This window comes from Parasteatoda tepidariorum, chromosome 12 (assembly GCF_982258835.1).
Source record: "Parasteatoda tepidariorum strain Cologne lab strain chromosome 12, Ptep-v5.0, whole genome shotgun sequence".
Classification (NCBI taxonomy): Eukaryota; Metazoa; Arthropoda; class Arachnida; order Araneae; family Theridiidae; genus Parasteatoda; species Parasteatoda tepidariorum.
This window is the reverse complement of record NC_141766.1, coordinates 30,854,849-30,881,109: the sequence shown is the minus strand read 5'-3', so window position 1 is coordinate 30,881,109 and position 26,261 is coordinate 30,854,849. Positions and strand designations below refer to the sequence as shown.

Sequence of the window (26,261 nt, the reverse complement as noted above, 5' to 3'; positions counted from 1 at the left end):
TGATGACAGTTATAAAAGAGGTAACATTGAAAGAAGGAATCGTGTCGTCATTGCGTAGGAGACGATTTGTGCATTTAACTGTTGATATTGAAGAACATAATAACGCTTCCATGACCGAAGTATGTAGCTTTTGTGCTGCTCACTTCTGGGCAATAGAAAAAGATTCTTCTGGGAATTATATTAAATGTTGCCATGATAGGAAAATCAAGTGGTCAGACTTAACCATCATTCCTGATTTGCTAAAAAATTTACTCCGTGAGAGTTCAATCGAGGGAAGTAATTATCGGGATCATACCCATGAATATAATGGTGCACTTTCTTTTGTATCATTTGGGGCATAGATAAGGGAACCTCCTACAAACAGATTGTATTCTTACTGAATTCATGATCAGATTTATCATATTGTTTCTCCTTTAGATTCAAATGCTGAAAACAAAGCTGGATGTGGGCAGTTGCATGTTTTTGAATCGAGTGAAGCTACTGATTAACAAAAATATGGATGAATAGCAACAGTGTTTATTTACGCTTTGTGATCCTATTATTAAATGAATAAATTAATTGAATAAAGCCCTAATATGTCAAATTGATGTTTTGAAAAAATTCCAATTTTGATTGCAGGCGATTCAAAGCTCCAGTTTCGAAACACAATATTTTTAAAGGTGGTAACAGCAATATTTATGGAGGAAAATGGAGAACCATTTAATAGAGATTTGTGCATCTATGGTGGTTGGAGATGTTGCTAAGCCATTTCTTGCATGAATTATTGCCCTGATCCCATGGTTTATCCTCTATTTTTTCTTAGAGAAGAGGGCAATTATAAGAAAATTCGGAACCCCAGATCTTTTTATAACTTTTACATGCAATCAGGCGTGGTCTGAAATTTTCAAGGTGTTACATGGATACCAACATCCTGAACATAGACTTGATATTGTTGGAGTATTCAAAATCAAATTGTCCAAGCTTCTTGATGATAACATACATCTATGTTATTGAATTTCGAAAACAAGGATTGCCACATGCACCCATACTATTGACATTAAATTCTAGTTCCAAAATTCAGACAAAAGATGTTATTATCAAATTTGTACACATTCCCAGTACATCTGGCCTTTTCAATGACTATAAATAAGTCATAAGGCCAGACATTTGAAAAAAATCAATTTAGCTCTGAGTACACCAATTTTTAGTCATGGGCAACTTTATGTAGACTTCTCAAGAGTTGATCATTTGACAGCCTTTCAGTGATAGCTCCAAATCCTGAAATTTAAAACTGTGTTTTTTAAAGAAGTTCTTAATCTTGAATAGTATTTATTGTTAATTAAGGTTTAGTTTCTGCAAGTTTCTCTTCTATTGCATGTCATTCATTTCAGTAACATTCTAATAGTTGGCCAAGATTTGCCAACTCTCCCTCATTTTGCAGGAGAGTATGAAATTATGTTTTATTTTCTCCTCCGGAAATTATTTGAAAATCTCCTAAATTTTACCTCAGTTGACGGGCAAACTCAAAATTACCTATCTTTTCGTGAAAGCAGAAGTTTCATTTTTCTTTCCCTGCAAATTCATTATGTCCCAAGTAAAAATTTTTCCCTTCTCGTCGAACTACCAGCTGGCTGAAGCAAAGCTGCACATGCTTCAGCTTTTTTTCACCCTTAAATGTTATCCCTCTCTTTTCACGCTATTTTACGCCCCCATACATATAAGACTCATCAGAATCTTTTCCTTCTTCTTTCGTGTGGGTAAATTAATAAGATGACATCAGCAGGGTATAATATAAATTTCAACTATCAAGAGTCAGAGTTACCCATGTCTCGTATCCTGCTGTTTTTAATAACATTTTTGTGCATATTTTTTCAATGGTTGGCAAAAATAGGTCTCTTTTTTTCAGCTGTTGGCAACAAACTGTTGTAAGCTAATTAGTTTACTAAAAAACCATGGATGGCATCGTAATTTTGCTAATTTTCATACATTTAACTAAAAAATATTTTTATGATGTCCAAGTCCAAACGAAAATATGCAACCAGTCATATACTAATCAATTTTTTTCCATTATTGCTTCGAGAAAAGGAAGCATGTATACTTTTTGAACCGATTGTGCTTGTGATATTTTAATGACTCATGGAGGCAAGAAGAATATTTTAGAACATATAAATGGGCAAAAGCACAAAGAAGCTGTAAAATGTTTTCAAAGTAATGGTATTTCTTTTCATACTGACGCTGATTCTGTTATAAGGGCAGAAGCATGCTTTACTGCATATTTGATAGAGTAAAATTTGTCCATTAGTTGTGCTGACTTTGCTGTACCATTGTTCCTGAAAATGTTTCCGAACGTTAGTATTCAAATAAAAAAGTACGAAAAAAGCACCCATTTTAAGCAAAATGGCAACAATTGAAGAAGAATCTGTGATAAAAATTTTGAAAAATATTCATTTTCAGTATCAACGAAAAGAAAAAAATTCCTATTTTAGAAGCGAAAACTGTATTTTCCTAATACTTTTTTATGTTGCTGCTATGTCTTCGAATTATTTAAAAGAAAAAAAAATCAAACAAATTTTTATTGTAAATATTATACTTCCATTTAATGTTAAAACTTTTTTTACAGCAACTTACTTGATGAAAGCTTACATTTCTTCCACAATATGTTCTTTTTCATTATGGAAAATTTCTTGCATTCCTATACTTATAGAATTTTTTTTTAAAAATATTTAATTAGAAGTGTCTGATAGTCGCACATCTTACCTCCTGAAATCTCTTGAATGGACAATTACAGCATCTGTTAAATTTTTTTATTTTCAATCCTAACTTATTGGAAATTCTCTCCTGAAACCGAAAATGTGACTTTTTTTGCCAAATATTTTTTTTAAATTAGTTATTAAACATTTATAGTGTGGCTTGGTACTATGGTTACGAGGTATTATCGTGGAGGGTACTATGGTTACGAGGAAAGGTCACTTCGAATAAGGATGTGGGGTTTGTCTTCATCTAATGTAGATCGTCGTGAGTAAAAAAATCAACATCTTCTTTCCTCCATTTCACCCATATTAGCTATATGCTCTCGCTTGTTACCATAGCAGCAGACTGCCCCAGACTTTCAGTCTGGAGGAGTTCTCCTCAAAGCCACACTCACTATAAATTGCCCAAAAAGGCCTTCGTAAGTGATGCAATCAAAAACAATCCCTGATTAGTTATGACGTCACATGTGCTAAATGGAAACGTGCCACCTCCATCCACTAAGGTTTTTCAGTGCAATTTAGTTTTTATATCACTTATATCGTATGAACATCCTTTGTAAATTAAATTTAAGGTTTTTAGAGTGCATGCAAAACGAAAAATAGATTTTAAAACTTTGAACTGTTTATTTATTGCTAAAATATTTGAAGAAATTATTATGCAGTTCTTCACAGCGAAGCACTCTTCCTTTTTGGTTGAAATCTGTGGTGTTAAAGCTCATGGAAAATATTATTTTATTCCACTTATTTTTAAGTTAAGATAAGCCTAATTACTCGATTAAAATCAGTCGCAGATTGAGTAGAAATAGTATACGCTTTCACAGCACAACAATTGTAAATGACCAGTAGCTGGATACGTGTGACATCATTTTGTGAATAATTATGCTACTCCCTGTTTCAGGTGAAAGCAATAGTAAGCGTTTTTTTGCTTAAAAATAAGTTAATAAATAGCACTCTTAGGAAAGTAATAAAATGTTTTCTGGAAGTTTTGAGGGATTCTGAATGCATTAAGATTTTTAAAAAAATTGACTGTAATTGTCCATTCTTGTTGTGTTAATTTTGCCGGTTGGCACGTTTATAGGTCATCTGTCAACTTTCCAGTGATAGCTCAAAGTTCTGTAATTTATAATTGGGTTATTAACAAAATTGTAAATCATAGATATTTTTTAAGAGTATAATTGTTTTGATTACGAATATAATAGTTTTAGCAAGTAGCTAAACATAACCATTTCAGTCAATGATCATTGCAATTGGATCATAAGACCTAACCCATGTTGTAAAAAAAAAGCAACTCACACCATAATTGAGCCATCACCAGATTGCATAGCGCCTTGTTGACAAATTTGGTCCATAGTTTTGTGGGGTCTGCACCACACTCAAACTTTTCCACCAGCTCTGACCAGTTTAAATTAAGTTTCATGTGACCAAGCTGGGGTTTTCTAGTCATCTATCTGGACTCCAACCTATATAGTCACAAGCCCAAGAGAGGCACTGGATGTGATGACATGCTGTTAATAAAGGCACTCGAGACAGTCTTCTGCTGCCATATTGCATTACAGCCAAATTTTACCCCACTGCTTTAACAGACATGTCCATTTCACATCCTGCATTGCTGCTTGCAGTTATTCACACAATGTTACTTCTCTGTTAACACCAATTTTATGCACACATCAAAGGTCTCGGTCATTGTGTGCTGGCAGTCGGCCAGTATATTGTTCATGATGATAGGTTGTGCCTGTAATTAGGTATTCTTGGCACTGTAGATCTAGGAATGTTGAATTCCCTCACAGTTTCTAAAATGGAATGTTCTATACATCTAGCTCTAACTACCATTCCACGTTCAAAGTCTGTTAATTCTCGTCTTGCAGTCATAATTACATCAGAAACATTCTTAGGTGAATTACTTGAACACAAATAAAAGTCCTGCTGGCACGGTTGGGTTTTTGGCGTCAAAAACTGGTTTTCAAAAACATAGGGAAAGTTTCTTTTTTGTCATTGGGGACATTTTATTAGATATTACATCATGCACAAAGCTTGCATTATATGCTACTATAATTATGATTTATATTGTATATCATTTATAAAAAAATATAGTAAAAAACTATTGAAACTATTAATTGGTTCTTTTAAAAACATAATATTTAATACTTTAGGATCAATATTATTTGCTATATTATAACTATTCAGTTTATATTACAGTTAATAACTATAAGTTGTTAATTATTATCAATCTAAATATTGATTTTAATTCTTTTATGCCACAATTCAGGCATATTTTTTAAATTAAGTGAAACTGAAGTGGTCACCAATAATTGTCTGATCTCAGCTTATAATTTTTTTATTCATAATATTCGTTTTTACTTATATTGCAAGAGAGCAGAATATTTCTAATCATGCAAATGAGGTTTTGAGGAAATTCATGCAGCCATTGGAAAATTTTTGGTTTAAAAAAATTCCTACAAAATTTTTTATTGTTAAAAAATTTGCCTCATTGCAAAGTTTTTCCACATTAGGAAAACATTAAATGTCAATTTGTGTATTTGTTAGTTTGAATTCCTTTTGTTTATGAGTGAGATCTTTAAATTATCACTATTTCAATATATTTTGATTTTTATTATTTTTAACACATATGTTGGTTTTTTCAAGAATTTTATAAAATCAAATGATTTTTTTTTTTTTTTTTTTTTTTTGTTTATAAACATTATTTTCCAAAAATATTTTTAAAAAGTTATCCTATTTAAAAGGAAAAGAAAGAAAAACACTAAAAGTTTGGGGGAAATTTCGATTTAAAAAAAACTTTATTCTGAGGAACTATTAGGATCTGAGAATTCTCTGCACTCCTGTTCATATGTACATGAATATTTCCATTAACATAAATATTTCCATTGGGTTTTTGACAGTAATTTTTAAAACGCAAAAGAGTTTAATGTTAAAATAATTCAAGAACATAATTGATTCATCACTTGTAATTTTATATGTATGTTTATTTAAAAAATACTTCATACTTATAATAGCTAATAATTACCCTTAAACCAAAACTTTGGGGTTTTGACAATTGTGAAAAACAATGTTAAAATTGGGTTTTTGACAGTTAAAACCATCAATTTATCAAAAACCTACCAACCCTGCTTGCTAATGCACTATCCATATATACAGTTTGTTTGCGATACTGCTGTTATCCGTATATTTGCATATTTCTATTTCATGATTTTTGTTACTTCAGTGTACATGTACAATACACTCTTGATATCCTGAAAACCTTGTTATTTTTTAAAAATATATTTTTTCCCATGGCATTACATATCCACCTAATGTTAATTTGAATTCCTAAGTCAAAGAGTTTCATCTCAAAACCTTGTTGTGTCAATTTTTTTTTTCGAAATAGAAATTTATTTTTTTTGCAAAAAATCACAAAATAAGTTTATTGTAAACCAATTCTTTTCTATTTAATGTATAATTGTTTTTGTCTTACTTTTAGAAATAAAATTATCGTTGTTGCATATAGACAGACTTATAGTTAACTATCAATGCATGCATATTTAATAGTAGATATTCTTATATTTCATGACTCTACTTTTTCAGGCCTGCCAATTACTACGCTTTTTGTGAAATATTTTATATAGTGGTTGATATCAAAGCTCTCAGGATTTTTGGTAATTTTGCCCACATTTTAAGTGCCTTACCAGAAAAGAGCTGGAATAAAGTGGCATTGCATAGAGACTTTTAAATCATTTATGAGTAGTGATGGAGAAAATAAGCTTAAATGAATAAAAAATAGTACATTAAAACCTAAACTTAGCTACCACACAAAAACATTTTTACAAAAAGCGTAGAAAGTTGGCATCCCTGCTTTTTAGAATTAATATTTTTCTACTTTGAAGAAAATATTTACTTCTAAACGATCTCGTTAATGTTATCTCGAACACTCGCTATCTCAAAATTTTTCTGCCCTCCCTTCAACTTAGAGATATCGAGAGTCGACTGTATATACACACACAGTTAACTTCTTTTTAAATGAAGGAGGTAGAAATAAAATTCATTACCTGTTCTTCATTTTTTTTCTAAAACAAGCTGAAATTGTTGTGTGGTAATTCTAATTAATTTTGTTTTATTGAAATATAGCTGCTAAAGTGGATGATTATTGTTTATATGATCAACAATGTCAACTGGCCAGCAGTTACAGTTACTGCAAATACATCATTCCGAGGATTTATGGAAAATGTCAGTGCCCAATTGGTTATATGGTAACTGAGGATAATGATTGCTTACCTTGTAAGTGTAAAATTTTCCTTTTTAATACTTCAACAATTTTAAAATTTAAAACATTTACAATAGCTTTAAGAAATGTGCCTATCTTTAATCATTTATTAAATCATTTTTATAAATTATTTTATTTATATCATAATCATATGGGATATTGTTATTAAAATATAACTTGATTTCACTGCTAACATATAATTCTGCTTAGTATGATGAACTGTGATTAAGTAAACAGACTGTAGATTGCTTTTAACAGCAAATTTAATAAATACATGTATACTAATTATAAAATCTGATGTTAACAAATGGTTAAGTATAAATATAGAGTAAACAAAGAAACTGGTAAACAAACTGAGGTAAACAAATGTGAAACCCAGTGCCTAAATTAGGGTTGTGTCCTTAATATTTTGAACTTATGCTAGTCAAACCCTCAAAATTACTTAAATCTGAACATGGAAAAAAATTCTGGTGAAATTACCTTATTGTATGGTTATGAAATTTTTTATTACCAAACATTTAGTAAGAAATACAAAACTGAAATACAAATGTAACCAAATAAATTATTTTTGTAACATGTTCTAAGGCAGGGATGGCGAACCAATGGCACGCGACACATTATTCCGGGCACGCCACCGATTACAAAGTTCGCTATGAAGCGTATTAACAATTAAAATAAATTCACAAAAAACAAACAAAATAAATAAACAATTATTAACAAAAAAATTTACAATTAATGCCAAATAAGCAATTTATGACCATAAAAACCAAGCTAACAATAAATAACCAGCAAAAAAAATTTAGCAGTCCTGCTTAAACTAACATCTTACAACCTAATATAAGTTATTTATCATCTGATCTGCAACAACAGAAGTCACACTGATGTTACTTTAAGTCAAATTAAGCTGATGGCTTTCACATTGCAAAATGTTTTTCTTTTCATAGTAAATAAAGAGTTTTGAGTTGATAGTATTTAGTATTATTATTTTCCCAATAATCACGAAATCAAAATTATTTGACGGCACGTCTATGACCTCATTAAACAATTTTTTGAAAAAATGGCACGTTGGTGCACAAAGGTTCGCCACCCCTGTTCTAAGGTATCATGATGAAATTACCAAATTTTATTAAATATTTTGAAACCATAATTTATTGCTGATTTTACTAAAATCATTACCTAAGTGCTTTGGTAAAAATTTCCAAACTTTTTGGTGTTTCCCTAGAAGCACAAATTTTACTGTAGAACACAAATTTTACTGTACAGCCAGAAACACAAATTTTACTGTAGTCTAGTAATTTTAACCATATGTTTTTTCTTACTGAAGATAAAGAAAAAAGTAGCCTAAAATTATCTTAGTTTGCAAAAAGTAAGTAAAACTATCTCTGTTAGCTAAAATTATCTCAGATTTATGTTTTACCACAAATTTATAAAATCATAATCTTGCAATATAATGTTCTGTTTTAATTTGCAACTAATATGTGATTAAGGTGAGTCGAAAAAAATTTCTTTTTTCCCAAATCGCTATTTTAATGGTGCAGTCAAAGTTCTTTGTATGCTGAATAAGAAAATTTTCAAATATTTTTCGGTCTTATAATATTCGTTTGCCCCTTGCACTAGCTTTTTTTTATCCTACTAAGAATTTTTTTTTTTTGTTATCTATATTCCTATTGTGCCAAACATGTTGCCCTTGAATTAAATAAAAAAGACTTAATGGAAAGACATTTTTTAAAACCAGATATGTTCAGTTCCTGCGTCATGCATTACATAATAAATTAATGTTATTTACTCTAAGATTTGCTGTGACATCCAGGCTTTCTGTTTGGAGCAGAATATTCGTTTGTCCCTTGCTTATAATATTCGTTTGGTTTTTTTTGTTCTAATAGATTTAGGAAGTAGCTGTTTGAATCATAATGACTGTGAGCGAATAACACCTAATTCTTATTGCCTAAAATCAGGAGGGACGGCATATTGTGATTGCAGAGATGGCTATGGTTTATCTTCGAATAAATTACAATGTGAATTAATACCAGGTAGGTGTCTGTTTTACGTAACAACCCAGAAAAAATCCTTGAGAGAAACTAATTCATATGTTTCATTCAAGCTCTTATATCTTTTCACATAATTGTTACACTAATCAAAATTTGTCAAAAACAGTAGACCCTCATTTGTTTGACACCCGATTGTACAACTTTTTAATCTTTTGGCTCTTTAGTTATCCAAGACACACATGTTACACTTTTATTATCTGTTATATAAAAATATAAAAAACGATATTAAAAATTTCTTTTTTATAATGTATTGTTATTCATGATAGAAAAACAAAACCTTTTGTTTTATTAATTTATTTTTTTTAATTTTTACTTATTTTGAGTAATTTTGACTCGTAATTTGACTTTTGAGTAATGTTTACACTCGTACAAAATCGACTCGAAAAGTCCTCCAAATGATTGAATAATTTTGATTTTCCAACATAAACCTAGCCCTGAGGGTGTCGGATAATTGGGGCTCTACTATGTACAATTAGTCTTTGCCTTTTTTGAATGTTTATAGAATATAAAATAATGTGATAAAAAAAATTTCAAAATTTGAATTTTTGGAGCAATTTTAGTGGTCAGTACAAATCTTGTATCTTAATCATGTTTCATTCTAAACATATTTTTTCACTTTATCTCTCTTCAAAGTATCACAAATTATTAACTTCTACTTTTGTTCCAGAAAGTCAAAGGAAATATAACTTTCCACAGAGTGCTGTGCTTGTTTAATTTAAATTCATGTAGGGTGTTCAGTAATTACCACACTTAATCTTTAATAGCCTCATCCTTATCCTCAGTCCTTTCCACAGATCGCGATATAATTGTTTCTTTCGCATGCAAATATTAGTTTTTGATACCTAATGTGTATGATTTTTGGCACAATTTTGGATAATAATTCTGAAATACTATATCAAGAGTGGTGATTGTGGGACAACCTGCTTAGGACAATACAGTGATAAGTCACACTTTTTTCCAAAGGAAAATTTAACATAAAACTGTTCCTTCCTATTAGCACGTATATTAGTGCTTTACAAGTTTTTAGAATTTAGACTAGGTAACAACACGATATGTCTAACGATATATTTAAATATAGTATTACATGCATTAAAATTCTTGTATTTTGCACTAAAATCACTCTCTTGACAAGGTAGCCACACTCTGGGAAAATTTAAAAAGTTGTGACAACTGTTATATAAGGTTATTGTATATTTTATAGGAAATTCTGTTGGTAATTTGTAACAACGATATTTAATTTACAAATATTTTTAATTGTCGGTAATTAGTTGAAATATTTTGTTTCCTAGATCTCTTTCTGCCAGATTATATATTTTTCTAGAAAGTAGCTACAATTTGAAAATGCAGCTTATCATCATAATACACCAAGACAGTCAATTTATTATATAAATAGCCAAACAATTATTATTATAGTGGTAGCCAAAACAATTGTATTAACAGTGAAGTCTACTCATTTCTTGGTTTAAAAAGTGAAGAATTTTGCCATTTAGATGTTTTATTTCTTTGCAACTATAATGTAATCATATTAATTCCAAAAGAATAAATATGAAATACAGTCTTACTCATATTATACTAATAATAATTAAAATATTTATAATTTTTCAGAAACACCCCCCGAAGATGAACTTCGAACTGCTTGTGACCCTTCGAATAAAGACTGTAATGGTAAAAGTACATTATAGTTTGTTTTTTTCATTTCTAATTTCCTCCATTACGTACCAACTATATGAGCTAGGCTTCATAAAATTATAATTTTCATATCTGCTCTAGAGTACAACAAACTCACCATCAGCTTTTTTTTAAGTGTATTTTGCACCTTGGTGTGTGTTTTGTTGATTCATCTTTGTTCAGCTGCAGCTAATTAACACTACAAACAACTAACACTGCAGACAGCTGAAACTAGAGCAACCTATGATTGAAGCCAACTAACACTATAACTAACTAACATTAAAAGCAACTAACAGTAGAGCAAAATACACTGCTCTTTTCGTCACAATGTGCTGTCTGGCAATGCTACTTCCAAAATTTTTCCAAACCACTACAAATTTTATAATATTTTCTTCTAAAATTCCGCCATTTTCTAGTATTCACTATATTTTAAACAACAGAGAGTTGAAGTATGTCTTTTTGCTTTGTATATATAATTTACTGTCACAGTTTCTAATATTCTGCCTTTCTAAAATTTTCAGTCAATATTTGCTGCACCGGAAGGTTTTTTTGTTTACCTGGTTTACAATGCTGTAAATCTGCATACTTCATAATGGTGCATATTTCCGCACTATTAAGAAGTATAATAAGATACAGTACGACCTCGAAAATCCAAACTTTTACATCCAGTTCGTCAGAAACAATTTTCCAAAAAAAAAAAATTATTGCTTAAAATAAAAATTTTAATGTCAGAGCGCAGAACTACAACTCTACTCCAACAATGAAGCAGTAGATGAAAAGGGAGGGGTGGGGAGTGACTGAAAACTCATAGTTGATAAGGAAATTCCAGTCATTCTTATCAGCTCTGTATATATAACAAAGAATATAGAGGGGATTCCCTTCTAAATTCTTCAATATAGAGGGGATTCCCCTCTAAATTCTTCCATAGATAAGGCAAGCAGGAATTCTTCTACCACCTTACTTTCCCCCTTTGTGAAGAAGGAAAACTGGTTCTTTCTTAATCTTGAAGCTTAGGAGGTGGGGACAAGTTCTTTCATCCCCCAACTATAAAAGGATTAGTATCAGCTGGTACAGTCTAGTCTAGAAGCATCTTTTTCAGTTACAAGTTGAATTTCAGCTCACGTTTTAAGCCTATATTTTTAGTTTTAATTGCTAATATTATGTTATCTAAATGATCCATTACGGGGTAAATGACGAAATTTTGATTTTTTAATGTCTCTTATTTATTATTTAAAGTGTATATTTATGTTAAGTTGTTAAAATTGAAGTCGGAGGTCTACTCATGCGCGTTTAATCGCAAAATCGAACTGGCGAATTCAAAAATTCGATAATTCTATCAATTTAAGTAAGATATCTAAAGTTCGGAAATCTGGTCCTTCCAAACCTCACAGCAGTCCGGATTTTTGAGGTTGCACTGTATAAGTATTTTGACATTTAAAACTTTAACTAAATAAATGTGGCCAGATTTTATTTGAATTTCATATCCGCACTTTAATGTTTTGAATCCAGCATATTAATTTTAATGAAAAATTTGTCCTTTTTACATCAAGAAATAAAATACTAAAATTTTATTTTACAGTTATTTCACCAATTTCATTGGGAAAAAGCTGTACAAGTTCAGCTGAATGTAAAGCTAGAGATCCTTACAGTATTTGTAGAAATGGTACTTGTGATTGTGAAGCTCCTGATGAAACATGCAATGCTCAGAAACCTGGTAAGAAACAATTTTCTTTTTTTTCAATTGCATTTAACGATTGAAGTTCCACAGTTCAAAATGTAAACTTTACAGTTGATAACACGAGGAACACAATTTTTGTTGCATTTATAAAAGTACTTGATGATCTTACCTGATTTGGGTACAAGGAATAAACAGTATGGAAGTAAATGAATCAACTAAATGTAAGATTTTCTACTGGATATTTAAAAAAATCAACTAGATTTGATTAAGCATAATTAAATACGAGTCACAAAAAAATAAAGTAAAAATAATTGAAGCAAAGGAAAGTAAATATAAACTTTAATTTGTAAATCTAACTTACCTTCTACGGCACTCTTTTATTTTTAAATCTCAGTGCAATTGTGGCACATGCAAATAATTGAAAAAAATATGGACAACAAACTATTTCATGAAAAGAAAGATAATTGAAAGTTAGATGTATTATGGAGCCATCGTTATGCCATCCGATGACTTCCAAATTTTTAGAAACTGTGTAAGAACTTATTTTAGGCATCGTGTTTCCCCCACCCCCTAAGTATTGGAATTTTCCTTGCTCCTTTAGAACAATTCTAAGTAAGGATCCCTCCTTTTTACTCCCTAATGCTTTCTTCTCCTGTTAGAACACTTCCAAGAATAATGCCCTCTCCATTTCACTCAATCTTTTACATTCAACTTTCTTAACTCCCACCCCACCTCAAAATTTTCCCCTTTCTTGAAGACAAATATACCTACCATTCAACACGACCTTGACTACATGCAGCAGGGAGGAAATGTTGACCACGTGTGAGGAGGATTGCTTCCCCCTCTCTTCCCACTGGACTTTACAAACACCTGCAACAAAGAAGTTAGCAATCTTCAATTCAGTTACTGTGATTTATTAATCCTCTACCCTAAACATCAGGATAACTATTTTTTTTGTAAAGAAATTCTTAAAATAAGAAATTTTAAATTGTGTTGTAGGGAAGGGATGCTGTTTTGGTAGTGATTGGCAATCAGTATTTGTGTGAAACTACAGAGGGGCTTTTTACAGTACTAAAATTTATTTTTTGCATGGAATTTTCTTTGTGCGAACAAATTTTATAATTGTGTGCAAAAAAATTTCAAGATATGGCAAAATACGCAAAAGGTAATATTAACATTAAGGGATTGAAACTTTGGATTGTTTAAACTATGGAGACCATATTTCCCAGGTTGCAGGTTCCTTTTATATTTTGGGGGTCAGAAATCCTAATCCGTTGAAAAAAGATATGTTTATTCAGAGAAAGTAAGTTTTTGAGTCTGAATTTGTAGCTTAAAATATCATCTGCACTTATTAATTAGCATATTTGTGGACACATCTTCGAATCCTTTAGATAGAATCCTAGAGCGTGAAGATCCGATCATTAAAAGATAAGACTATAGGCTTATATATATATATAATATTTTCAATGCATTATGAAAGATTAATAGATTTGAATTAGCAATGAAGTAATAATACATCTTGAAATAAGCCCTTCCAATCTGAGAAATGTGGCAGTATTTCTCTAGAAATTTCTCTTTGATGTTTTCAGTCTGCCTTCCTCAGTAGTAGTTCATTAGATTTCATGTACCGTTATGATACTTAAACCTAAAAAAAAATTTTAAAAAAACTTTTGATTTAGCCTAAAATACATTTGCGTTGTGTAATCATTTTACCTTTCAATTTTGACTTTGACCAGATTCCAACATGGGATATTTACTTATTTATTATGTCAAGGTAAACCATTAAAAACACATTTTTAAAATAAGAAAAAATAACACATTTATTACAAGTTTAAAAAGAAAAAAAAAATGTTGTCCGAAAGGACTGGCATCAAACATGAAAGACGATCATCATCGATTACCATGGGCTAACATCATGCCCCTTATAAACATATTTAACATACCAGACTCCAGTGCACAACCCTTTCGGGTACAGTTATTTCTCTAAAGAAAGGATTCATATTCATTGAGCCAACAGGTTACCTCATAAAATATTTACCACCAATAGAACACCAGCCCACGTGTGGTTCCCTCAGGTAACAGCTTAATAAGCGAGCACACATTCTAGATCTTCTTGCATACATAAAAAAAATATGCCTTACAAAAAAGGCAAACGACGTTCACCGTCATTTTTAAATTATATCATATCAACCACTTAAGTTAGTAAATATTCTTTCATCCGTTTTTCAACCAGCCTACTTATCCATGAACACGAACAGAATGCCTCAACATATATCATTTTCAATCACCTAACCCAGTGGGTTGCCACCATACAGTATAAGTAATTCCAAAAAGTACAAATTAAATTTATAACTAAAAAGTGAAATATATGAAATTAAAGGCTTACATTATACTTATTCTTAGTTAAAATTATAATATTGAGCAATAAAATTAATTATTACATTTATATTAAAAAATTAGAAGTTTAGAATAAAAGTTTACTCTCACTGTCATTAGTAGAAAATTTTAAGTCTCATGCTGCCACCTATTGGCACAAAGATTAATTTTTAAAAAAACTGTAGCGGAACTTTATCCGTATATTCAATAGCATTTCATTCTTTTTTTATAGCAATTTTAGTTTTAATTTATTTTTTTTGACGTCGGTTTTGACAAGGATTTTAAAAAATATATTAAAAAGGATTATTACGAAACAAGTATATTCTGGTATAGTGAATAATTTATTAATAATTTTCATAGGTTGCTTTGAAGATTCTTTCCAATGTCGAAACGGATATTGTATTTCATGGTACTATGTTTGTGATGCACGTCAAAATTGTCCTGATGGTAGCGATGAAGATGAATGTGAACCATTTAGTAAGTTTTTGAATTTTATTTTTAACTTTACTGGAAAATTGTGTCAAACTTTTTCAACTCTATAACTTTAGTAAAAAACTTTGTTTCTCTTACTTCTTTCGCATTGTTCAAGTGGTCATATAACTTAAAATTTTTGCTTTTAATGATGGTTTTATGGCTGTTGTATTGCTGCATTGGTAATTTTCTTAATGTGAATTATTCCACAGTTCTCTTGTATGTCAAAATAGTTGACGAAACGTTGTGTTCTCGTGAAAAGGTACATTTTGCAATCAGTGAGCTATAAATTTCTGAAAATTCATGACACCATGTTTGCTATTTGTCAAAAAAGTTCATTGTTGACTTTCTTTTAGAGTGGCACTCTTGTAACTCAATAATATTTCGAAGCATGATTGCAATCAGTGAGCTATAAATTTCTAAAAAGTCTGCTGAACATCTCAACACTGTTTGTTAATTAATCAAAAAAGTTCAATGTTATATTTTTTTTTTGAGTAGCACTCTTGTAACTCAATAATATCTCGAAACAAGATTTTAAAAAAGTATAAAGTGATAGGCAAAAATATTATATTAGTGCTGCAAAACATCTTATTATTCAGATTTGTCATTCCAACAAACATTAATTCATCTCTTAATGATTTGATTTAAAAATAATTTGAATAAAGAATTCTATTATCTCAGATTTGTTAAATATTATGAGTATAAGGATCCTATAATAATTTACTTCTGACAAAAATGTTTAGCTTCATAGCTCATTATATTTACAAATCAGAATTTTTTTTTAATCATTTCATTCAAGAAATATAGTACCAAGTAACAAATTTTACAAAGTAATTATTAATTTAAAAAATTGATTGAGATAGAATAGAATTTTATATAAATTGTTTATATGGTGACTAATATAATCAAGAAAAGAGTTCTTTGTCAGAAACTAGATCATGAAAAGTCTTTGAAAATTATTTTGCATTTTATTTATATAAGTATATATGAAGAACTTTAAAAATGGGCGAAAAAGATTCTTATAAGTATGCATAACCTAATTATGATATTTTTTTAAAATGCTTAAAAATGTTTTTTGAATCCTTAAAAAGTGCTTATTTTTTGTTGAAACATTTAGCTACCCACCCTGGTTAATTTAAATTTTTTTATTAATAAATATGTTACAAAGTCAATATTTGTTGAAATAGTTTATTTGTTTGAAAATGATGCAACTATGCAAATTTTTACGTTTGAAGTTTTAGCAAAATAAAATTTGCATTTGATCATAAAAATCAATTAAATATGTTTTACATAGTGTAGAGCATCTCTCCGACTTTTTTTTGACTTACTGAAACCTGAGTTTTAAAGAAATGATGGAAAAAGCCATTTTTCTTGGAAATATGTTGCTCAGAAGAAAGTGAACTCAGAAATGTGATAAAATACTATTTTTAAATATCAATTGTTTAAACTTAAGTGTTTATTACTTTTAATCATTACATAAAAATGATAAATTTTAGTTTTCAGCATCTTTTGCATAGTGTAGGATATTTTGATAGTGTCTTTCTTCACATTTTGGTCATGTAACAAAATCTACTATGCACTAATAATAAGGTTTTTGTGTTGGAAAATTGTCCAAAAGGTTACTCAAATCAAACTTCTTACCTTACTTATAATTTTTTACAGTCATAGAACACTACAATCAACTAAGATAAATTCTTTTATATTTTTATATAGACAATCACATTGTAAAGGTTTATAGACAATGAAAGAAAAGAAAACTTTTTTTTGAGCAATAAAATTGTACCAAAGGTTGTTCAATATATTAAATGCTGGGTTTTTCAGAGGTTAAATAGAAATAAAACCAGGCTTTGATGTTTTCAAACTTGACTTTTCTATTAATTATTTGTCAGATTTTCTGAACTTTTTTTTTATTTTTCTACCTTTAAATATTTTGTATCTTGTTTTATTTCACTTCGGAAAAGGTTTTGAAAAGTAGATTATTAAGGTGGTTATTATGTAAGAACCTGTATAGTTAAATAATTTTATTTAATACTTTTTAGGTGCCTTTGAGGCTGATTAAATATGGTTTCTCTTTATTTTCAATATATAATTTTTTTCCTACCATTTATAGGAATTTTTTTTTTATAAATAATTTTCAAATTTTTAAGATTCTGAAACTCCAAGAAATGCTTTTGGTAGCATCTTCCCATAGTGGGATTCATTGTAACTTGTAACTTCCTCTGCTTTTTTTCAGCCTCACATTCAATTACAAAATAGAGATTCATTAAACATTTAATGAAAGGAATAATAAAGCAGAGATTCAGCAAACATAATAAAATAGAAATTTAACAAACATTTAATAAAGAGAATAATAAATTAGAGATTCCAAATATTTAATAAAGATTATAATAAAATAGAGATTCAGTAAACATATAATAAAAAGAATAACAAAATAGAGATTCAGAAAGCATTTAATAGAAAGAACAACAAAGAAAAAATTCGAAGATATTTAAAATAACTTTTGATTATCTTTCAGAGTGTCCTAAACAAGCTTTTCAATGTGATGATGGTACTTGTCTTGCAAAATCAAGTGTTTGTAATGGCAGATGGGAATGTCCTGATGGTAGTGATGAAGCAAGATGTTATACTGGTAATTTGTTTGATAAGTAATTCCAAAGTCATTCTAAAAACATGGAACATAGCTATATGTGTATGTTTGTACTTTTCAGGAATTAAATGTGATAAAGACTCTTTCCAATGCAAAAATGGACAATGCCTTCCACAATATGAGTTTTGTAATGCAGTTCAAAGTTGTGCAGATGGAAGTGATGAAATAGTTGATGTTTGTGAGAAAGGTATTATTATTTTTACTTTATGAGGAAGGAAAAAATTTTTCTGGTTAGTGTAATCTTTTCCCTTAGCATAAATTTTTGAACCTTTATGAAAAATGAAGTGAAAAAGGAATCTTTATGAAAAATGAAGCAAAAAAGGAATCTTCATCAAAAATGAAGTGATTTACCAGTAAATATTTAATCTCTTCAGGGATGTTTTATCATAGTGAAGGAAAGTGACTAATATATTTTATTCGTTTTATCTTAACAATAATTCAAAAAGTGATAATAATAAATTAAAAACAATAAAAATTTACAAATGAAAATAACATCTCAATTTATGGTAGCTAAGAGTTATTGGTAATTTATGAGTGAAATGATTTCATACATTCGGGCATACTGAATCTTCACATTGTTTTCAACCGTAATGAAATTACTTTTCGTTATAAATGTGTAATTTTTGCTTAGAAATAATTTGGATCTTGGTTAAATTTTGTTTTTCCATTTACATTACAACCTGGGAATATAAAATTTTAAAAATGTATACTTTCCATTATGCACTTACACGAATTGTTAAATTATCCTGTATTTAAAATTCCATTTCTCAGATACTATTCTTCGAATGATTTTTTTTTTTTTTTTCAAATTTTGTATTTTGTTACATGAAATTCCTTTTTTTAAATATAAAAATTTTTATACCTTACAATTCAATTTTTTTCGATTGATTATTATTAAATGAAAATAATAATAAATAGAGAATAACTATTTCAAATAAATTTTTGAAAGGATTATGTTTGGATAAACAAATTTTATAAATAGGTGAAAAATTTTTTATCTTCGCTTCTATCGAAATTACAAAATACGCAAAATTAACATTAAGGGATTAAAACTTTCGACCAGTTTCCTGACTAAACTGTTGGGACTATATTTCCAAGATTCTACTGCCCCTTACATTTTGAGGATAAGGAATTAAAATCTGTCGAAAAAAGATATGTTCATTGAGAGAGAAATCAAGTTTTTATGTTTGATTGCTTAATTTAAAATATTATCTGTCCTAACTAATTAGCATATTTAAGGTCACCCATTCGAACCATTAATCTTGAGCCCTAATTGGTGAAAATCTGATTGTTAGATAAAAACACGTGCAAACACAAATACAAACATACATTGTACACAAAGCAAAACTTTACTGAGGAAGACAGGTTTAAATCACCTTGCAACTCCTCTCTGTTTTCTCTGGTAATCAAATAGGCTTGAATAATTGTAGTCCTGTCTTCATCAGGAATGATTTATTATATTTCAGTAACTTTTTTTTCTTTGCTCAAAATATTAATTTTAAACCATTAATGTGCTCTAGTGATTTTATTTTCTAAGAGTACTCTTAAAATATGTATTGAGAATGGTCTCTTAAAATACCCTTTTTATTATTTTTGTGTGATTTTTATTATTTTCCCCCACCTTGAAATTATTTTTGAAATGCATTGTTGCCACTAATATTTTGCAACCCTCTCTTCTTAATATTTGGTTATAGGAAGTTTCTTATTGAATATTTGTTTTCAATGATTTTATTTTGCAGGTCTTAAATGCCCAGAAAATCATTTTAAGTGTGATAGCGGCCGATGCAGATCATCAGCCATACTCTGTACAGGACTAGATGGATGTGGTGATAATTCTGATGAAACCCACTGTGAAGTTTGCTGTAAGTTTATGTCTTTATGATCAAATTTTTTAATATTTAACAAGTTGAGCCGTGATGGCTCAGGGGAGAGAGCCTTCGCCTTCCAATTGCTGGTTCGAATCCCAGCTATGGCTCGTCGATAGGAATTCTGCATCCGGCGTGCACCAATCATAGTGCTGACATAAAATATCCTCAGCAAAAGACGGATCATGGGTTAAAATCCCCTTGATGCCAAGCTAACCTTGGGAGGTTTTCATGGTTTCTCTCTCCTTGTAACGCAAATGCGGGTTAGTTCCATCAAAAAGTCCTCCACAAAGGCAAATTTCTCTCAATACTTAGTCCAAGAGTTCCCATGTCTACTGAATCAGGTTCAAAATTACAAGGCTACGGAGTTGAACATTATTAGTTATAAACCCAAAAAATTGGGTCGGCTGTTCAATGACGGTTATAAAATATAAAATAAAATATTTAACAAGTTACTCCAACACTGCAGTATCTAGGTTCATATAAAAGTTTGATGACTTTTAAAATATTTAGGTTATATGTTATAAAGTTCAGATAATGGCAAGATGATATAAATAGTTTACAATTATCAATTTGTTTAAAGTGTAAGACACTTGAACTGTGGCTTTTTTTTCGTTGGCAAAATAGCTTTAAAAAGCACTATAACACAAAACTACTCATAATTCAAAAATGCTCCTTAACACAAAAAATTCTCCATAACATAAAAATATCGAGAAAAATCCAAAGAAAAATAAGTAATAATATTTATTATATTGCATTTTAGTGATATATTGTAGTTTTTTAGTAGCTAACTAAATAGATTTAGGAAGTTTTCTTTAGAAACTGTAAACTTGTACAATACCATGCAGAAAATATATTAACCCTAGGTAAAATTAAAATAAAAAATTTTAATAATTGTCCAGATCATTTTTATCTACGCACACGAAAAACTTAAGCCAAGTAATGGTAAACCACATTTCAAATTGTGTAGAAGAGCAGTTTTGGTAAAAATTAGCTCTTGCATGGGATTTATAGGTAATAAAATGTTTCTGTGTAATGTGTTGCTATGTAATGGAAATTCAGGGGGGGGGAATACCTACCTGGAAACATTACTAAGTATTAGTTCGATGTAAAAATACCTAGAAAAAGCATGGCTTATCACTATATTGCACCAAGTTCTTTATATAAAATATAGCAGTGGGTTCCCGCCCCTCTCTCTCACACACAAACGCACACTCGAATTTTTTAAGTGTTGTTTTTATTTAATTCGACTAATTAGTTTTCCTTGTAATCTATAATTTTTTTTTCCTTATAGTTAAGTAAGAAATATATTGCATTTTTCAATAATTAATTTTGTTTTATTTTAGTTAATATGATATTTTAATAAATCATGAATTTGATTTTATTCAGTTCATTTACAATTTGGTTTTATTTAGTTTATTATTTAGCTTAACTTCAATTAAACGAATAACATCAATTAACTTATTTGTTAGTTTCTTTTATTTTTCTATCTATTTAGCCATCTTATTTATGACTAACTTCTTTAAAAAAAGAAAATTTTGATATATTTTGTTTTTATAATTTTTTTTTTCTTCTGTTCTGAAAAACTTTCATCAAATGATTAGATAAGATTTAATTTCAATTAAAAACGGATTATTTGTATAATATTTTTATTAATATTAGGTTTTAATTGTTTATTACGTTTTTGTTTTTAAAAATGTTCTTACTAAATACGATTTAAGTTCAATTATGCTCAGATTATTTATATATTTTTATTATTTTTTTGCAACTACTTTTATTTTCTCTTTCAGTCACGTTTATAGTTCCGACAGTTCATTATTTTTATTCAGTGGCATTATTTAAATGAAGCTAATTTATTTATGCTTTCTTAGAGTTGCATTTTATGTATAATTATTTTACATTTTTATTAAATATAAATTTTGTTGAATTTTTTAAAAAAAAAAACATACATAAATGTTTTGATAGTCATTTGATGTGGTAGTGTTTTAACTTTTAATCGCAATAATAATTTCTTCACTAAGGAGGCTTGCCCCTGACCAAATACAACACAAACCGTTCTTAGTTTTTTGTAGAATTTGATGCAGTTTTATTTGATAACAAAGTTTAAAAAATGTCTACTTACCGTTATCAATGAAAGCTTTATTTCACTATCAGTAAGAAAAACGTTTCTTAAAAGATGTAAATGTTGTCAACTATGCAGTAAACGATTACAAAACTGAAATCAACCAAATTAAAATAGAATACTTCTTTTTTTACTCTTCAACAATTAATGGCAAAAATAATTTTTTCACTTTAGGATGTTGTCTCGAGGTCGGGCACTGTATTAACCATTCTTAGTTTTTTGTAGGATTTGATGCAGTTTTAGGTGTTAACAAAATTTAAAAAATATCTGCTTGCCGTTATCTGTGTAAATTTTATTTCAGTATCAGTAAGAGAAGTGTTTCTTAAAAGATGCAAGTGCTTACAACTAAGCATTAAATAAATACAAAACCTAAACTAAACCAAATTAAATTAGGACACTTCAATCATCATAAATGAATATTTAATTCTGTGATAAACTGATGTCTGCTTTTTAAAAAAATTAGTTATAAAAATACTGAAGATTATTTGCTTATTTCAGATTGCAAAAAGCCATAACTCCAACTGCCTTGGATCTCTATTGGAAGATGTTCCTCATTTAATTTATTTTGTGATGTTCATCTGAATTGTGTTAATTTATGTTTTTATCATTCATTGTTTTTGTTGGTATTTTATCACTGAAGGATGTGTGGATTGCTTTTAAAGCATTTTGGAATTTGAGAAGCTTGTAAATAGCCAAATAAAAGTTATTTCATCAAATTGTAATTTCCATGTGTTTATTTTTTTATCCAGAAAAATGAATAAAAATATTGTGGAATGTACAGGCACATCAAAACCACTTCATAATCAGTATGATTTTATAACTTTGAAAACAATGCATGTTTATAAAACAAAGCATAAGAAAAAATCATATTGCGCATACAGGGTGGTTATAATTCAAAATTCAAGTTATCCTATTTAGACCGTGATAATATCCATTTTGGTGGAGACATGTCTATGAAACTTGATATATACATTATTTGGACAATAGGAGAAGAAATCTGCAATAAAAAAATAATTTACATTCTGACAAATAAAAATTCAGGGTGCGTAGTGTTTTTAAAAAGTGCTTATTTTCAATTTCCGTTTTTTGGAAGCCCTTAAAAGTGCTTTTCTTCTTAGGTATTTTTAAAAAGTACTTAATTTTTCCCTTTTTCAAAATGAGATATTTTCTTTACCAAGTCGATTTTCACTGCAATTTATACAAAAAGCGTTGTTTTCACATTGTTATATTTAACGTTTTCACTATTCATTCAACCACAGTCCATTTCGGCGTACCGTCGGTCTTATGAAGGTGCCGATCATTTTATATGTTTGATCAGGGCCGGATTAAGACCTCTTGAGGTCCTAAGCACTGAAAATATTTTGGTGCCCCCCTCTAACAATTAAAAATATATCTACTATTAAGTCAAGTGTTAATTCAAAATATAAAATCAAAATTTTTTAAAAGAAAATATTTAGTCAAATTAAGACAAGAAAATTGAAGTAATATAATCAATTGAAAACTTTTCGATTAATATTAAAAAAATAACTTCTGTTTGTGTATATGTACAATGTGCAAAAAAGCAAACACTTTGAATAACTTGTGATCGAAAGTTTGAATTTTTATATATTAAGACTCAAAATACTTTAAATTAGAAAAACAGACACGTACTTTTTCTAAAAAAAGCATACCTTTTTTTTCAATTGATTCGAATTCTTGCCTCTCAAAATAAATAGCCCTATCTCGAGAATTTTTTAAACGAACTAAAAAATTTAGCTCACAATAATAAAATTTATTTACCTAAAAATAGTTCCTTGTCAAAAATAATTTTTAAAAAGTATTAATTATTTTATTTATTAAGAGAATAGTCGAAAGAACTTTAAATTGAAAATTTAACAAATGTTATTTTAAATGATAAAATTTAATGTGTACTAAATCAGTCAATTACAATTGAATTATTCAATTTCAAAAAAGTTATATATTTAACATTTAATTTCTCAAGAACTAGTCGACAGATTTCTTTCAAATTTTGTATTTTACAATTTAAATTAATATTCTTTAAAATTATATAAAAATTTTTAAATTCAAAATTGTTCCGATTATTAATAATAAATAATTTTTTAAAAAAAATTTTTTGACAGGGAATTATTTTTAGGTAAATGAATTTTATTATTAGGTGCAAAAATTTTTCAATTAGGTGCAAAAAATTATATAATTTTTAATACATAATTTTATTTTTACATTTAAGTTCAATTAATTTTTTATTATTAAAATATAATAATGCTTTGGAAAAATTAAACTCTTCACTTATATTAATTTAGACATAATCAATATTGATGAATGAATAATAATTATTGATAAAATTATTTGAAGGGTTTAGCTACTATTTGAAGCAATAAGCTTTACACTATTACAGCATGCTTTCAAAAGCAATAATTTAGAATAATGTTTTAGTACAATAAACTTTTTCTGTGCATTCACATACGATTTTACCTTTTTTTTTTCTTTTCCTTTCATGAAATTTATTTTTCTTCTCATATTTCTGTAAAAATGTCATATTAATTTTTAGAGTCACAAAGAATAGTTTTATCTGTTCCTTATAATTCTTATTTACAAGAAATGACTTTGTTAAAATAAAGAAAAATTATCTATACTATAATTTCAATACCCTATTGAAATATTAACTATTTTAAATATTAAAATTATGAAATTTAATTATGAATTGCAAATAAACTTTTAAGTTTTTAAGAAAAGATTGCTATTTATTTCACATATGATACATTAAATGATACATTATATCTCAAAATAACCAACTTTGAAATACCATCTACTAGATCTTAGTACATATTTTAACACAAAAAAGAGGAGAAAGAACTTTTGAATTTCAAATTTCGGTACAGGCAAAGATGATAAAAGAAAAATTTTGAAAATAAATATTTTGTAAGTGGAGGGACATTAAAGTTAACCATTTTATCAAGGCTATTTATCAAACACCTGACTTTAGCTTTTCTTAAAAACAAATTAGTGATTTCGTTTGAACAAAATTAAACTTATATTTCATTAATCTGCCTTTAAAAACCTGTTCAAATTTTAATAATTAAAATTATTTGCCCAATGAAATGGAAGATTCCTCAAGTATTGTTTATAAAAACATTTTCATTTTCAATAAACATTGGGGAAAAGGAAGATGAACCAATTTAAATAGAATAAATGGTTACTTACGTCAAATCTAAAATTTCTGCACGAGTCTTGTTCCTCTTGATATGACCGTTGCCCGAAACTTTTCTTTTAAAATAGTCACAAAAATCAAATAGTAGAATATTCGATAAAGTTAAATAAAAAGTAATCTAAACACGAACCGAGTTGAACCAAAATACTGTAAGCTAAGGTGTAAAGTGTTTACCAAAATGTTTAATTTGTGTGTATATATGGGGGTGTGTAAATACGGGAAATTAGTTACTGATTGTAGCATAAATAATATTATTGATTTAAAATTATGTCAATGAAGAAACTTTTCTTTTCTAGACCTCCCACTTTCTTCAATCTTAAGTCACAATTTATTTGTATCTTTACCCCCCCCCCCTCTCACAAGGACGACAATTTGAATTTTCTGAGATATGGACCCTTTTCTCTAAGAAAAAAAGGAAGGGGGAATGAGTCACCTATAGGATGCTTAAAGATATCTGAGATGAAAGGATGTTCTCTGTCTGTGGTAAATCAATTGGTTGCACTTGTCTTGACCTTAAAGTGGTTCTTCTCAGAAAATTTAGCTTTGTATTCTAACACACATGTTGGTGACAATCACGGTGGTCCTTTTGAAGAGCCTTTGAATGCATATAATCAAATGCTGGCAATATACATCTTTTGTTATACGGCGGGATTGTTAGTTACACGCAGAAAGCAAGATCAGGTTAAATTGGACCACGCTTCCCAGCAGTCTGGTGCTTATAATAAAATAACAGGAACAACAATATTTTTCCCACTCGTTTATACAGAATGACCAATTTTTATTTTAAGAAAATATTAAATGGATAATGGAAATGCATGAATTAATTATTAATTTATTTCAATTTGATATACACACGAGCTGCAAGTAAAAATTAAGCACAACTATTAAATTTATTTTTAGTGACAGAAATAATATTATTATTTTCAAACGCGAAGTCGAGCACTCTCCGGTAGCACAGTTTAACGAGGACCAATACCGCACACCCTCGGTCCCTACGCAGACTGATCCAATTGGTCACCCACCCGCACACTGACCGCAGCCAGTGATGCTTGACTTCGGTGATCTGCTGGGAACCGTGCCTTATCAATCAGTCCACTGCGGGACTAAACATATTTTTAAATTCAATTAATAAAAATATCTTTCCTAAATTTGCTATTTATTTTTAATTTGAAATTTTCGGTACTTTTCTTATTT

The 26,261-nt window shown here is 28.9% G+C and overlaps 1 protein-coding gene across 5 annotated transcripts in view; it reads left to right on the top strand.

Annotated features, from left to right (window-relative positions):
* The window catches only part of LOC107440903 (uncharacterized), a 134,539-nt gene extending 111,958 nt beyond the window's left edge, over positions 1 to 22,581 (top strand). For 3 of the 5 annotated variants that reach the window (XM_087156160.1, XM_087156161.1, XM_087156159.1), the window contains 9 exons: positions 6,849 to 6,998; positions 8,868 to 9,014; positions 10,638 to 10,703; positions 12,280 to 12,414; positions 15,115 to 15,231; positions 17,741 to 17,854; positions 17,934 to 18,059; positions 19,612 to 19,734; positions 22,358 to 22,581. In XM_087156160.1, the coding sequence (XP_087012286.1) occupies positions 6,849 to 6,998; positions 8,868 to 9,014; positions 10,638 to 10,703; positions 12,280 to 12,414; positions 15,115 to 15,231; positions 17,741 to 17,854; positions 17,934 to 18,059; positions 19,612 to 19,734; positions 22,358 to 22,374 (995 nt within the window). In that variant the 3' untranslated portion in view covers positions 22,375 to 22,581. The remainder of the gene's footprint in view (positions 1 to 6,848; positions 6,999 to 8,867; positions 9,015 to 10,637; positions 10,704 to 12,279; positions 12,415 to 15,114; positions 15,232 to 17,740; positions 17,855 to 17,933; positions 18,060 to 19,611; positions 19,735 to 22,357) is intronic. The other 2 variants (XM_043040997.3, XM_087156162.1) reach the window with 1 other exon arrangement.
* Positions 22,582 to 26,261: the final 3,680 nt, after the last annotated feature.